At 40.2% G+C, this 16,118-nt stretch overlaps 1 protein-coding gene across 1 annotated transcript in view; it reads left to right on the top strand.

Moving 5' to 3' along the window:
* PHEX (phosphate regulating endopeptidase homolog X-linked) overlaps positions 1–16,118 on the top strand; it is a 101,290-nt gene that overhangs the window by 15,130 nt on the left and 70,042 nt on the right. Inside the window, exons 4-9 of the mRNA XM_030952775.1 lie at positions 6,725–6,811; positions 7,860–8,086; positions 11,201–11,269; positions 11,823–11,939; positions 14,988–15,071; positions 15,371–15,516. Of these exons, the coding sequence (XP_030808635.1) occupies positions 6,725–6,811; positions 7,860–8,086; positions 11,201–11,269; positions 11,823–11,939; positions 14,988–15,071; positions 15,371–15,516 (730 nt within the window). The remainder of the gene's footprint in view (positions 1–6,724; positions 6,812–7,859; positions 8,087–11,200; positions 11,270–11,822; positions 11,940–14,987; positions 15,072–15,370; positions 15,517–16,118) is intronic.

The following is a 16,118-nucleotide window of genomic DNA, read 5'->3' as shown; positions in this document are numbered from 1 at the left end:
TGGGAGTTCGAAGGGGGTGATGCCTTCATGCTACAGTTGGAGGGCTAAACAACCCCAGTGGCACAGGTGGAGGTGGATACTTGGTTTTAGAGGTTACTTTTCAGGAACTCTTTTGCCATACCTCTTAAGCATGAAGAAAATGTGGGAATTGAAGATTTAGACATTTTTAAGGAAGACTAGATTAATCATAATTATCTTATAGTTCAGGGACCTCAAGGGATGACATTCTGTACATGTGTTGTGTGTTTGGTTTGACTGCTAAACTCCAACTAAGGTTTGAGAAGGTTTTTCTCTACATTTAAGAGGTAATTCCTCACAGAACATCCTTAAAAGAACCTGCTGTTGGCATCAGAGGACCATGTGCAATTTTCCAAAAGATAACTTGGTTTTTGTTTTTTCACAGAGGGAGCATATAACAGTGCTAACTTAGGGAGGAAACAAAGGTTGTCACTGATAGCTGGAGATGGGAACAGCTCTTTTAATTATTCTTCTCATCAGTTAAGAAACTCAGTTCTTATAGCTGTAGAGCACATTGAGGGCAGGGTGACTAGCAGAGTCTTTATTGCACAAGTATTGAAAAACAAATTATCTATCATTGGGTATTTACAAAGAAGCCTGCTGAATGTGCAGGCCCTTGGGCTGCTTTCTGAGTCTGATCCCAAAAGAATGCATTACAAGCTGCTTTCAGTTTAGTGCTGAGCATCATCTGGACAATGCCAAGCAACTCCCACTGTCTCTGAAATGAAAAGGGCTGAGGGGCATTCACTGTCTCCAAAGGATCAAGCTCTTTGAGTGTGTGGATCAAGTTCAGCAAGCCTTCTGCTCACAAAGGAGCACTATTCCAATCACTAGGAGGCTGACATTAGTTAGATAAGGAGCAATCTGTGGCTCACTTTCTTTATCTGCAACAATGGATAATGGCTGTGTCTCTGCTCTGTCATGCCTAAGAGTGCTTTGAGATCTGTACCCTAAATGTATGGAGTGCAATTGCAGGAGTAACCGCTAGATTATTTCCTGTGACCTTTTTTGTGTCACAGACAATTACATTACCCACGTAGTGCAGCTCAGTAGCTTGCACTGGGATAAAACATAATTGACTTTGGGGTAAAGTTTATCTCCCAAAAAAGCGTGAAGTCTTGAAGATATTAAGGGGCAAAGAAGCCACTATCTCCTCTAGTTGCTGGTTCCAGTGGTGAATCACTGTCACTGATGAATTTGTCTTCATTGTTCAACTGTTGGCTTTCTTTGTGCCTTTTTGCCATAGACTTCTAAAGACCTCTCTAGCACCAAGCATTTTCTAAAAGTGTTTTGATATCGTGTTCCCATCACCCTTTCACATCTCTTGTGAGAAAAATCATGTTCCCTCACTGCATGCTTCTTTTGTCCCTCCCTTCTATTTCTCAAGCCACACCCTCTGAAGAAAAAACCCAATTGTTTTGATATTTTTTTGCCCTCTGTCCAACTGTCCAACATTGTTTTTACAATTCAGACAGCCAAAGGGCAGGCTGTGTTCCAGTCTGTCTCACCAGCCTGTGTACACACTAAGGTCATCTCCCCATTTTGATACTTCTCTGGTTTTGCAATCCAAGACTCCTGTCTGTTCTAACATTGCCCTGGGAGTTCACACTGCATTATTTGTCTGCTGCTAGCTTTTCACTCCTCCAGGGTTACAACTTTCCAGGAAATAGGATGTCCCTCGGGGTTCTTGTATAATTTTTGGGGTTTTTTTAGTCCAAGCATATTCCCTGGGGGATGTTTGCGCATGGAGTTCTTTTTCTTCGAGATACAAAGCATTATAATACATTTTAGATCATTGCCAGATAGCACTGTGCAAACACTTGAGCTTGCATTTTCCACACAGAGCAAATGTTTGTAAAAGGATAAGGACAAAAACTAATGGAAAAAATGCTACTGTCTTTACCAACTAGATATTTCCCTATATTTAGGGTTGTAAATTGCAGAGAAAACTTTTATTTTTCTCACTAAAATAGGAAATAAATGCCATGAATAACACAGTATTTCTCAGGATTTAAACACAATATATATAGAAAACTGCCTGATAGTGTACAGTATATATACAATATGATCAGGACACTGATAAATTGAATCAATATTTCTAATCTGAATGAATGGTGTGCATGTTTCTTTTCTCTGCAAATCTGGCTTTACAATCCTTTTTCATGCAGTCCAAGTCAGAAAAAGGAAAGGTACAAGATTTCTTTGTGCCATAAATAAAATATGATGGTAGAAAACCAAAGTGAAGCTGTGCAAGACAGTGGGCTGGAAAATCAACAAGGGCTGGAAATGGAAAGTGAGATTAAAGGTAACACTTAGCCACAAGACTATCCTTAGCAGCTTTAGAATAGTATGCAGTTAAATAAACACACATGCAAAGCTTACTTTGTAATGTGCCTCGCTCTCACTTTTAACAGCAGATGATTGCTATTTACTCAAGGGTAGTGAACCACAGGAAGCTGGCCTTTTTTAGCCCTCTTGCCTTGGAAAAGAACTATGTGAAGGCAACTCAATATAAACTCTCTTCCTTCCTTCCTTCCCAGCTCCCCACCCACAGCTGTGCCTTTTTTTCCTTGGCTGTATATCTGAGCATCTCCAGTTCAGACAAATGAAGAGCACTCCCAGCTATGGAGTGGTTTTTGCTGGTGATGCTGAGACTTTGTGTTTTATATGAGAGTCAGGGAGTGCAGTGATGCAAACCTGCCTGACCTGGGGTGACAGAAATTCAAGAACCTTGACTGAAATGGGAACTTCTACACCCTCATCTCCTTTATACAAGAAGGTGAATGATGAAGCCATTTGCAACCTCAGGAAGTTTAGGATATTGTGCAAACCTTTAGCCAGTTTCTGACTGTGCAAGTGGTAGTTGCTTAATGACATGAGTTATGTTATTACAGCACTGTGGAGTGCAATAGCTAATAGGTGTTGACACTTGCCATAACCAAGTTTTATGTGAAGGGAAACATAAATCTTGCATTTGAGCATCCTGTGCATATGGAAACATGAACAATGAGGTGCTGACGTCAGTAATAGAGGCAAAGGTCTTTTTTTATCCCAAAGAAAATGACTTTGGAAATAATTTAGAAGTGAAGAAAGTGAAAGATGTAACTGAAAAAGAACTGTTTTGCTAAAAAAGCTATTCAAACATATACTTGATATTTGGCTAAGGAAATGAGATCCAAACTGTATATTCAGCTGGCTTAAGCTATGCTGGTTCACTTTGTTTGTCCTGGTGAATTTGGTTATGATATTCTGCTTTGCAGGCAGGCTAGCAGTATAACTCAGTAGCAGCAAAAAATTGTTAAATTTTGGTTGACGTTAAGAACAATTCTGAGCTTTGTCAGATGCCTGGAAATCAGCTTGGATTGTGGTTTTTTTTTAACCTCTGCAGATTTTGTTGGAGTGATGTGTATTTCCTAACCTGATCAAAACTATTTATTCCTAACAATTCTTCTTTAAAGGTAAAAAATGATGTCCTAAAATGAAACATTGCTTTAAGGTATTATAACTTTTAGTTTGAAACAAGAAAACAGAAAGCAAGCAAGCAAAAAAGCTCCAAGAAGAAGCTCAGTGTCCTTCTCAGTGCTAAATGAGCTGTTTTAGTCAAAATGTTGGTAGCCCTGATCTCCCTAACTAGGTCAAAGTTTAAGGAAACTGTACTTAAGTAAAGCCTATCAGACTGAACCTCTCAGTGGATTTGCATGAATACACACAATTCCTTAGTGAGGCATGAGTTGGAGCTTGGAAAGACAAAGTAAAAAACTAAACAGCAAATCTGTGGTCTCTCATGATGCACAACATTAACTGGTCTTTGGTGGTCTTTCTCTCCCTATCCCTCGAAAGACAACATAGGTTTTGATTACATTTTGGTGTCAAAACAGAAAATATCTGAAGCTATTACAGTTTTTTAAAATGGAAAGACAATTCTCCCAGACAAGTGTAGTTCAGGTGAATTTTTTCAGAGGGGCTGAATTTGCTCTCTGTGTGTCACTGGCTGGCATTTCCCTTGCTGCAGATGAGAGCCTGAAATCCATGTCACATGCCAGGAGGTGAAGCACTGCTCAGGGTGTGTGGGATGGCCCTGGGGCAGGTTTGCTCAGCTTGCAGAGCCCTGGGAGAGCCGACTGAGCTGCTGCCCTGTAGAGAGCAGCGTGCATCGACCCACGCAAACAGATTTGCTCTGTTGGGTGGGTTTGTCAGAGCCTGCAGCTGCGACCAAGCTGCTCACAGCACCCAATATTGCTAATTTAAAGAGAGCTTGATGGGCCTACATTGATTTCAATCACAGTAGTGACTTTCTTTCCATGAATAAGCAACCTCTAGACAGACTAATTGATTACATATATCTTTGTTCAGTATGCTGTGCTTCTTGCCTTTTCTTGCTGTTCTTGCCTTTTCTTGCTGTTCATCTTTAAGAATTTAAATGCTCAAGCACACGTAAAATCCATATGTATTTGTGAGCTAAATGAGCAAATTTCTAATTTCTGTGTTTGGATTTTATACTAGCTAAAGTAGAGATCATGTGGATGTGAGCAGCGCTCCAGGTTTAAGCTTTTAAATCTTTCTGAAGAACTGAGATTAAGGCTGGGACGCCTCCATAGCCTAAAGACCATCCATGGATCACACCCCCTATTTCAGTGTCCACAGGATTCAAGTATCTTATTGAGTCTTTCATATTTGATCACTGGATTTTATGTTATCAGAACTGAGAATTGTCTTCATAAAACAATTCTGAGCAAGTTGCCAGCATCTACCCCACCTCACTCTTTGAAGTAATGAGGTGGGGTAGATGTCACATTAATGAGATGGTTTGATAGGAAAACACCAGGTCTGATTTTAACACAATTTGATGCAGTTTTATCTCTAGAGTTGATTTTATTGGCTCTTATAATCTGTTTCTCTCTTGAGCTTTAGCCATTGGATTTTATTAGCTTCAAAATTTCATGGTTGTACAGCTCCCTGGCAAAGACAGAAATTATTGTAATGGCTTTAATGGGAGGGTAGTTTTTCTTCCTTAGTTTTATGAAGGATTCATTTATCATTTCTTTCAAAATCCCATTTTAAAAATGTGAAGAGGTCTGATTATGCTGCTATGAATTGTACACATTGAACATATATATAGGTGCTTTGCATTACATTGGATTTAACTATTTGGGAAATATTTGAGGATTTGAAACCAAAGCTATCCTCTCCAGAAGTATTTTTATGGAAAAATCTTATTTATAACTAAGAGAGAATAATCTCATTAAATCTCTTAAGGGTCTAAGCAAACGAATTGGGCAATGAGGTTTTTTGTTTGTTTGTGTAAGGAGAAAAGGGGTCAGAGGGGGAGAAAAGGGGTCAGAGGGAGAGAAAAGTTGCATTGCTCATCACTATGGTGTTCCTTGAGTAATAAAGTAATAAACAGTGTGAAGTCTGCATTATGGTCCCCTGAGTGCTCACATGAGCTCAGGTGGGGAATGCCTAAGAGGCGCAGCATGTCTGGTTCCTCAGGGGGCTAGGGAAATTTTGGGAAATAAGTGCCTTAAGATCCTGCCTCAAGCTGTGAGCTCCTAACACTGAGAGAAGCTGTGCAAACCCAGGCTGTTCTCAGCTGAATAACCCAGCAGTCACACCCACCTTTTGCCTCCCTGAGAGGAGGCATTGTGGGGTGGAAGGAGCAGGGCTGGAGAGTGAGCACCTGCCACTGTTTGCAGGAGGGTGCTGCTTTTGGATGGCAGTGCCACCATCCCTTCTGTACTCTGCTGAGGAATAACGTTGCATTGGCCCTGATCCAGCTGTGTGTGGGAGCTGTTTGGTCTCGCCATGGCTGGTGTTATGGAGCCTCAGTGGTTCTCTGCATTCACAGGCCTCTGGGACTCTTGTTTTCTTTGTTCCCCCTTTTGTGTGGGACATGCTTCTCTGCACACTTGCACTTTGCTGCCTCTGCTAATTTGAAACCCAGAGCCAAGGGTGGTGCTTTGGTGCTGGGAAGGGAGTCTTGAATTTTTCAAGGCTTTCTAGCTCTGGCTGAGCACATAACAGGAGGGACTTGATGCCAGCAAAGCCACTTGTTCCAGCGGTCCCAGTAACATTAAGGTAAGGCTGTGCAGGACCTGCTTGGGTCTTGCAAAACCAGACGAGGTCCAACAGAGTTTGCCAGCCCTGTTCCTGTGCTGTGCTCAAGTGCTACCTGCTTCTCTTGGCCATGAAAGTGCTTGTGCTGCGCAGCACCTGAGCTGACAGATCTCTCTGAAGCTTAGCTGCCTCTACATTTATCCACAGTACTTTGTACCTGCAGCTGCATTGTGGCTGATTTACAGCTTGCTCCTGGAATCCTGTAACCTTCTCCATTAGGTCCTGATTTCATAATGTACCAGCACCAGCAGCTGAGCCACTTGAAAAAATTCCTGACTCCCTGCTCTGTATGTTGGTTCCCACCCTACAATTGCCTGTCGCCTCAGTTTGCTGAGGGTAGCTGGTTGTGAGGATGAGTAACAAGCTGCATCTGTCATTTGGCTTTATATCAGTTTTCCTTAAAATAAAGAAATAAAAAATCCTTCTCTTTGGGGATTGAAAAAGGTGCAATTATGTCTGTGCTACTGCTTAAGAAAGTACACATGGAGCCTCATACTTAGTCAAACAAATCCTATGGTTAAAGCCAATGCTGAAACAGGCAAACAATATCTACATTTTCCATAGTATTGAAAAAAATTACTTCTTTTTTCAGCATTGCTAGAGAAACCCATCAGCAAAAGACGAGACAGTGAAGCTGTACAGAAGGCCAAGATCCTTTATGCATCCTGCATGAATGAGGGTAAGTAGATTGATTTGAGGAGGGCACAGATGCATTCCCTGCATTTATAAAGGCAGGCTTTTTGTCTCTCTGCAGAGCTCTGTGAAGCTCTGTGCATATGCATGGATTTTGCTGATATGTATTCAGCTGGGGTTGAGGGTCTTTTGCACATTTAAAGCTGTGAATTGAGACTGAGGTATACTCAGGCACAAGTCAGTTTTAGAGAAACCCCTGCTTGTCAGAAGTGTGAAGAGATATTTATCTGTGCAAAAGGATGTTAAACTGTGCCCCAGGGTTGTGGGGTTAGTACCTGGGATTATTAAATCAGAAGAACCCTCTGATGAAATTCTCATATTGATATTTTCAAGAGCCTGTTGCTCATCATCTTCTACATTTCTCTAAATCTGTTTAATCAAAACACTACCCCAGGGCTGGGTATAGACAGCCCTGGACTCTTTAGCTTTGGTATCTGCATGTCAAGCAAGTCAGCCATGTTTACAGAGTGCTTTTCCTCGGCTTGTAAATGCTGCTGTAAGGTAATGTTCACTAATTTGGGACACATCACTACTCTTAGGTAGCTGCACAGGTGAAAGAAGGCTTCAAAGTCCCCTTTGTCCTTCGGACTCTTTCGGGATTTATTTCCTGCACAGTTTTCTTCCAGTGTGGCCTGTCTGACTGCCAGCAAGTGAGATAGCTTGCTCTACAGATTTGGTGCCCAGATATTGGCTCTCTAGCTTTGATTATGAGCAATAACCTCCCAACTTTCCCTAAAACCAGTGAAATATCTATGCTAGTTCCTAAGCAAGGAGTGGTTTTTTTTAAAATTTCCCTAATTCCAGCCTTTGCCTTTTTGGAAAGGCACTGACTTGCCTCTCTTATTCTTGATACAGATAAACAGGATTGGACTGCTATGCTGCTGTGCTCACAGGCAGAGCAGAGGCTTTGACTTTCAGCTATTGTGATTGCTCTGCCTGGAAATCAATTGGTGCCAATAAATCTTTGTCTCGTGTGGCTGCTGCTGGATTTGAATTGTCTGGAATGTAATTGTTGTCACACTTTGACATTTCAGATAAAATTGAAAAAGCCGATGTGAAACCCCTGTTAAGTATCCTGAAGCATTCACCTTTCCGCTGGCCTGTGTTGGAATCCAATATTGGACCTGAAGGGCTGTGGTCAGAAAGGAGGTTCAGCTTAGTCCAAGCCTTGGCAGCTCTGCGTGGCCAGTACAGCAGCTCTGTCTTCATCCGTTTGTACGTGGCTGCTGATGACAAAATCTCCCACCGCTACATCCTGAAGGTGTGTACAACACAGCATCTCTAATAGCTTATGTTGCACGCTGTTTTATGGTCTCTTTTTTTAAAAACACGTTTACATACCAAAGGTTTACATTTGATTGTTGTTGTTATTATCTACTGGCTTACAGATGTATGTAGGTGCTGGTTTATGGGAATGTAGAAGCCACTAGCAACCACATGCTATTGGAATGTATTTCTGTACAGGTTTTCTTCTTTCAAATGGAAAAAAACCCCATAAAAATGTCCCAGTAGACCAATAGCCAGGGTCTACATGCATGAGAATAAGAGCTCAATATCTAATTCTGTGCGCTGCTTATGAGTCATTGGCTGCATGAAGAAGGCTTTTTGTCTGTGAGGATGAAAAATGGTCCATCAGTAGCAGATATTTTGAACTTGAGCTGTTTTTCTTGAGATGGAAACACTTAATCTGGTGCTTATACAGAACCTTACAACACAGATTTATCCCAAGTGCTTTTAAATGTGAAATAAGAGAATTCACATTTTTCCTGAAATCCTTTTAGACCTGAAATTGCTTTTCGACCAACTGAAATTTTCCTGAAATTGCTTTTAGACCAAAACATTACCAAACTGTTAACAGTGCATGGCATTAAATAACAATTTAGTAAGAAAAAGACTCAAGAAATGTTGCCTCCCTGTAGTCTGACAAAACTCCAGATAAAATTGTATAACTGTGGCAAGACTGAGTGCCTGGGCCAAATGCATTGTTGTTTAAGAACCTCAGATGAGAAGCCAGAGCAGACTTTCCCCCCACAGCTGCAAGAAAATAGTTCATGAGGGCAAGAGTGAAGAAGCAAATAAGAAAGTTATGATGGCATTCATCACAGCAAAAAAAGGATCTAAGATCCTTATTTTGCTGGCATCTTGGCTAGCTGTAGGAATGTAGCCAAGAATACATTGTATTTAGGGACCGTGGTGGTACTGGAGTGGATGTCAGTTCTAAGTCAGTTCTTCATTATGTCTTTTGACTGAGGCATTTAACTGGCATAAAGTTAAAGGGTAACTTTCCCTCATCTCTAGGACATTTTCCAGGATAATCAACAGCAAATCAACAGTTTGCTGTATTAAAGGTGTCATTCTGCTATGATGCTGTTTAGATCCTGTCAGGTTTTCTTCAGCTGGAGAGTCACTCGAAAGAACTGAAGGTGTAGAATCAGGGAGATGTTTATCCAAGTGTCTCCTGTCATAATATTTCAGTTCAAGTCACCTGGCAGCAAATGGCTGGGCAGGGACACCCTCACTGCTGGTCTCCTGGAAATGATTTACAAGCAGCAGCACCTTCACTCTCTGTGCTTAGGGGCACCTAGGAATTAAATATCTAACTGGAGCACGGCATGCTGTGAGTGACGTATTATTCTGTAGGGTGTTCTGATGTTAGTTTGATTAGGACCTTGATCTGCAGAATGCATCAGCCAGTGCTCTACTTTGTCCATGTTTTAACAAATTCCCTGAGGTGTAGATGTACCACACACTATTTCAATCTGCTTGAAAAATGGCTTTATTGCAAAATTCTTTTTGTTCAGCATTGCAAAATCATCAATGGGTCATAAAAGAAGTGGAAACTCCAAATAAAACTTTGTTCAGCATTCAACGTGATTTTTTTTCTTTTATTTTCATGAGTGCTGAAGCTGTTGGTTAACATTTTTTGTTTATTTCTCATATTTTTGCTCTCTTAGTTTAATGTGCTGTCAAATCTAATTCTTAAGATCAGGGAATTTGAATGAGCATTTAATGTAACAGTCACATTATTGAAATTCCCCAAATAATCAGGAGTTAACTATTGCAAAGACACATGTACAAAAAGCATAAGAGTACATTCTGTTTGCACCATTGTGCTGAGAAAAGAAAGTGATGCTGTTTTTCAAAGAATGAGGATTGCACTGAGCATCACAATTACTCCTTTCTGAGGATGGTTTGTTTTGTATAGGAAAAGATTACATTTATTCATTCACTTTAAATTCTAAGTTTTATTTATTTTTCGCATGTAGAAAATGTGAACTATAAATCACTTAACCTAAAGTATTTAGATTAAATAAGACTTATATGAATTGTCTGAATAAATACAGTCTATTGTCACTAGACTTATCTTTCAAAAACAATTGCAGCTTCAAACCAAAAATGTTTAGAACATCTAAGAAGTTGTTTCTGCTCCAATCAGTATCTTATTCAGAGTTTGGAAGCTGGTTGGTGGAAGTTTTCAGCTTTGGCTTCCATACCCTAACCTAACTTGATCAAACTGAAAAGTTCTGGGAAATCTCTGTTCCCAGTAATTATTATAAAATATGTGCTGCGTAGTGAGTTTTTCCTGGTTAGGAAAATTCCTATCTTTCAAATGAAACAGTATGCAAATATTCCCATGTAGATGTTTTACTCAAGACAGTAAATGCAAATCTCAAACTTTCAGGCCTAATTCCAATATTAGGGTGAATGTAGACCAGAAAATCTGATCTATGTGTAGATGGGAAAGGTAAGTGAAGGCCAAAGATCCATCTGGACTATAAGACACCTTTAGCTAAAATACTGGGGACATAACAATATCCTGTGCATGCAATCCTGGCAGGTAGGCACTTCAGTTTCAGTTCACCTGTTCAAAAGACTGAGTACAGCCCTCAGTGCTGGTCTAGGGTGAAGCTCCAGCACCTCAGGGGCATTTGGTGCATACACTTGACTGGTGTGATCCCAAGCGGAATCTTGTACCCCTGAAATAGGCATGGGATGGATGCATGGTCATCAGAACCAGTGGTTTGATCCTGTAGACCCAGTCCTTTTGCATGTTCCACTCACTGATGTAACTGTTTTAGACACCTAAATCCCACCTGTGATTCTTTTCTTTAGGTGGCTTAGCCATTGCAGGGGTCATCTGAGGCTCCCCAGATCACAGTAATGTGATTTAGTTAATACCTGTCAGACAGCATAGCATTTTCCTGTTTTGAAATCTTGTCCAACTCAGACTGGTGCAGTGTTTTAGGTGTTAGGTATTTGCACACAACTACTGTAATTGTCAAAAAAACATGAACCCTTCCAAAGCTGCTTGTCAGTTTGTCTTTGAATCTGATGAATTTACCTGTTAAATGTTACTTTTTGTTATTTTTAACAGCTTGATCAAGCAAGCCTCTCTCTGTCATCTCGAGAGGATTACCTAGAAAATACCACAGAAGCCAAATCTGTAAGTATTGTCAGCTGGATAATAGAGCCATCATTTCCTCCCTCATCTCTTTTAATTGTTGGTTTTGTTTTGTTGAGCTCCAAACTGAGAAAGGGTTGTGCTTTGTTTGGATTTGGGTTTTGCAGGGTATCTAGCAGCAAACACACTTCTATCAAATACTCTTGCAAAGTTTCCTAAATGAAGCTTGCACTTGTATACAAGTACTTCTGTCCCATGGTGGTTACTGTATTAGTTGACCTAAAATACTGGTGTACACTTTTACACAATGTCTAATCCATTTGTAAGAGCTGAAAGTTGTCAGTCTAATCCAGAACTGTCTTTGCATTTCCTGAGACTTGAACTCCCTGAACCACAGCAGCTGTCTCTGTCACGCACGGTATTTTTACAGTGTTATTTCTCCTTTTTACCTTGCTTGCCATTCAAGGTAAGGAAAGCACAACCTTGGCATGAAAGTAATATACCCCTTGCTATAGCTGGGCATTTCTGGTCTGCTGCTGCAACTCTCCTCAAGAGCAAATTCTGTTGTCATTTCAGTCTTTCTCTTTCTTTACAGTACCGAGATGCCTTTTTGAAGTTCATGGTTGATACAGCAGTGCTGCTGGGTGCAAATGCCTCCCGAGCTGAATCTGATATGAAATCAGTACTAAAACTGGAAGTTAAAATAGCAGAGGTTGGTAATCCAATATAATCCTTTCTTGAAATGAAAAGCCATTGTATCAACAGCTTTAGCAAAGAGATTTTAGAAGCAGAAGGAAAGGAACAGACCCTGATGAAGAAAGGATGAATAATATTTCTCCCTTAGTTAATTGCTAAACCAAATAAAATTGCTAATTTTGTTCTCAGGGGAAAAACTTTACCTATATACTACCCTTGGTGTTTTAAATTGTAATGTCACCCAGGCTGACCAGAGGCAAGCCTGGGGGTGGCATGGCAATGTTTAAGGGATGGTGTATTAGCGAGGCCCTTTGGTCTGCCATCTCAGTGGAGGTGGGGGATGGAAATCCATATGGCAACAGAGATACAGGGGCTGTTGAGGGTTAGACACTGTGGAAGTGCCTGAGGATGGTCCCATAGGAATTAGGGCTTCTCCTTCCAAAAAGGTGATGAGATCAAAATCCCAGCTGAAGTGCATCTACACCAATTCACTGGTACTCACTGGGCAGCTGGAAAAATATGACATAACTCAAGACCTTACATGTCTTTTTCAATCTAAGTGATTCTATAATTTTGAAGCTGCATAGAATCTGAGCTCTGGCCACACACCTGTGTTGAGAATACACAACACCTCTGTTGTTTAAGAAGCAGACTAAAAATTAATGGGATGCTACAGCAGACTGGACTGATTCTCTTTGTAAGAGTCTAAAAGCAGTGCAAGACTTAGGTGGGATCTTGGATCTTGGTGAGAGGTGGTGTTTACAGCATTACCACCCTTGGGTCCTGAAGTGTTTTCATGAAGTAGTCTGGGAGAGTGGATGTTTTAATTTAGGGGATCAACTGAATTGAGTAAAGCTAAGCATATTTAAAACTGGTACTTGGTTCTGACATTTACTTGGTGACATTTTTGCAAGGAGTTTAATTTATGCCACAAGATTATTGCAGGTTGAAGGAGCGTTTTTGCTTCTCTATGTCTCTGTTTCAGTGTGGCTACTACAGGAATCCCACTCATGGGAGTGGCAAGTTCATTATCATTTCAGCCTGTACTAAAACTAGAGAGAAAGGTTGGCCTCAGTGGTCACAACCCTTTGTGGTTGGGAAACCACAAAAAGTAAGGGTACAGACTTGATGCTGGTTTGCAGAACTGGCAGCTGAGCTGAGTATTCCTTCATATTGGCAAGGAAAGGAGCTATCCCTGTGAAATGCTGGTCTCCTCTTAGCAGAGAAGCCTGTTGCACAGGACAGGTGATGCAGCAGATGTCTTTTATCTGGATCCTGCTGTTGCAGTCTACAGGATGCTTCTTAATGCCGTGTTTGTACAGAAGTGAGGGCCACCCACAATAGTAGCCAATCAGGGTTTCTATCTCTCTGCTGAAAGGGATGAAATTTTGTTAAATGTCTAAGCCAAACCCAAAATTAATTTTCAGTTACTTAGCATGGATGGACTAATGCACAAATACTTCCTTGTGACCCAGCATACTTGAAAAACGGTACATATTGGTTCTGTTTATCAGAGATGGCATAAGAAGATGTATCCTTAGCTCTGGTAGCTCTAATGCTTTTCTTAACAAGTGTCTTACAGGGCATTAATCCACAAAGTATGTAAGGGGAAGCTGGCATGTAAGATGACATGGATCATGTAACAACCCTCAGCATCAGTAATGCACATCGTTATGCAACAAGCCATGCTTGCTTACAGGTTCTTTTAGTAAGAATAATCCTCCTAACATCTGTCCACATATTAGGCATGAGTCAATGGACATGGATTGTTGCATAAACCCTAATAAACATAATGATTATATAAACATCTTACTCTGTGATGGAGGTAGTCCTGTTTGTCACTGGAGGTTTTACTGTATGCATTGTTCCTCTGCATTTTTTCAAGTAAACATATGTAATGGAGAATTTCTGTGCTCAGGAAGAGGCAGCAAGAATACTTTGGATATAGGAATAAATGGCATGCTTTGAGAGATCTTATTGTGTACAAGGAAGATTTTTTTTTATTAAGTTTGAATCACTGGAGCAAGAGGGAAGGTTTTGAGGGGAAGGGAGTAAATGGCTTCAAGAAGTGTTTAAAGATTTTTCAGATAAATGAAATTTGCAGAAAGGGAAAAAAAAGTAATTTTTTCCCCTATGGCTTAAGCAATACTAAAACCATAAACACTTACTGGAGAATTTTGATTGGAGAAGTGCCAGCTGTCTGGTTAGTCTGGTGTCAATCTCTGTCCTTTAGACTGCCCAGCATGCAGCCTGTTGTATAGGATTTACCTTACAGCAAGGCTGGAATTGCCATTGGGAATTTTTGTTTCTCTTGAACACTGAGAAAATTTTGAGCTATATCTTGTACTTAGTTTGTTTTACTAATATGAACCACAGGGGTGTCTTGGAGTCTGCATGTCCTTCTTGTCAGTTATAAAAGGACTTGCTTCATATTTAGGATTTCTTTTGCTGTATCCTTGGAGGCTGCAGAGGAACTTGACATCCATCTCCTCTGGTCACACAGATGAGAGGCCCGGTTGGGGAATGCTTTATTTGTGTCTGGCCTATAGACTCAGGTTTCCTGCTATGGAATCAGGATGATGGGGTGAAATGGGGAGAAACTTGTGTGTATATGGCTCTTCCCCCAGGTGGAGTAAATCCCTAGGAAGAAAACATTCAAAGACATGAGATGCACTTCTAGTTAGGAAGATGCACCTATCTCAGATTTGACCTGTTAAATCTGACGTTGGCTTCTACTCGATAGGAAGGAATGAATAAATATTAATGCTCAAGGTGTACTTTTATCTCTTATGTATTAGCATAATCAGAGCTAAATCAGTCTGAAGTCCAAAGAAGTCATGCAGCTCATTAAATTTCCCAGCAATAAGTTAAACATAAAAGGAACTATGTTCCATTTCTTCCAGTTAAATGCAATCCTCAGAAACAGAGGTTAATGCCATAAATGCTTGGAAAACAGGTGGTGAGATATTTCTACACCAGGATTATGAAGGATGGTAATGATGTAAGAGTCCCTGCAAGATAAACCTTGTTTTGATGGTTTTGTGCATTTTTTTCTCTTCACCAGATCATGATTCCATATGAAAATCGAACAAGTGAGGTGATGTACAATAAAATGAACATATCAGAGCTTAGTGCCATGATTCCACAGGTTGGTTGGGGAGAACTGATTTTTTTTTAATATCTGACCTGTATAATTAAAACTGTCTTTAGTGTTCAGAGCAGCATGTTAAAAAAGTATCACTCGGAATGTGCCTGCTCATTTGCAGTGTATGCTCTTTTAAATATAGTTCCAACTTTAATGAGGATTGAAAACATATGTAATGACAAAGTGTAATAGTTTCTAAGTTTTTAATAAGTAAAACATTGAAACCATTAATTTTATAGGTGTAACTTAGTTAAAAAATCATCTATAATGTGCTTTAACCAGCCTTCTCTTTGTCGTTGCAGTTTGACTGGCTGGGATACATCAAGAAGGTGATTGACACCAAACTCTATCCTGAGCTTAAAGATATAGGTCCTTCAGAAAATGTGATTGTCCGTGTTCCCCAGTACTTCAAAGATTTATTCAGGATACTAGAAAATGAAAGGAAAAAGTAAGGATCCTATGATGGTTTCACTCACACTTGTAAGGGGACATCAAATGCTTTTTCTATTTTTTTTCCCATGAGTTTCAGCTATTCTTGGAATCAAGTCTCTAGGCAAACAGTCTGTTTGGTTTTGTCTGAATGAGGATTTAGATATTACCTTGTGCACAGCAAGAGAATTTTCAGTTTCAACACATTTCTTCTATGGTTAACACAGGTTGCAGTAAAGCTGCTCTTTCCAGAAGCATTCAGCATCTCTTACTTTTATAGGGTCTTGTATCTTGTGAAATCCTTTACACTTGTAGAACATAGTTGTAAAATGCAGGTAGCTCAGATTATACATGGTAGATGTGCAAGACAGCTTTGGGCAGTAATGAAAAAGTGACATCCCACTTGAAACATCCTTACTGACGACATCTAAGGGATTTCTCTGATAATTTGGTCTCTGAGGCATGTTACTGAACTTGAAAATAAATTTTGTTAAGATATTGTCTCCAAATATCAATCTGTGCTGATTGTACAGTATGGCCACAACCAAATGTATTTCAGGAAAAAAAGGACAAAGATTATTCTTGTATTGTCTCTCTCTGTCACTAGGGATGGAATGCTTA

Source organism: Camarhynchus parvulus, chromosome 1 (genome assembly GCF_901933205.1).
Source record: "Camarhynchus parvulus chromosome 1, STF_HiC, whole genome shotgun sequence".
NCBI classification, from domain to species: domain Eukaryota; kingdom Metazoa; phylum Chordata; class Aves; order Passeriformes; family Thraupidae; genus Camarhynchus; species Camarhynchus parvulus.
This window is presented reverse-complemented; position numbering and strand designations above follow the sequence as displayed.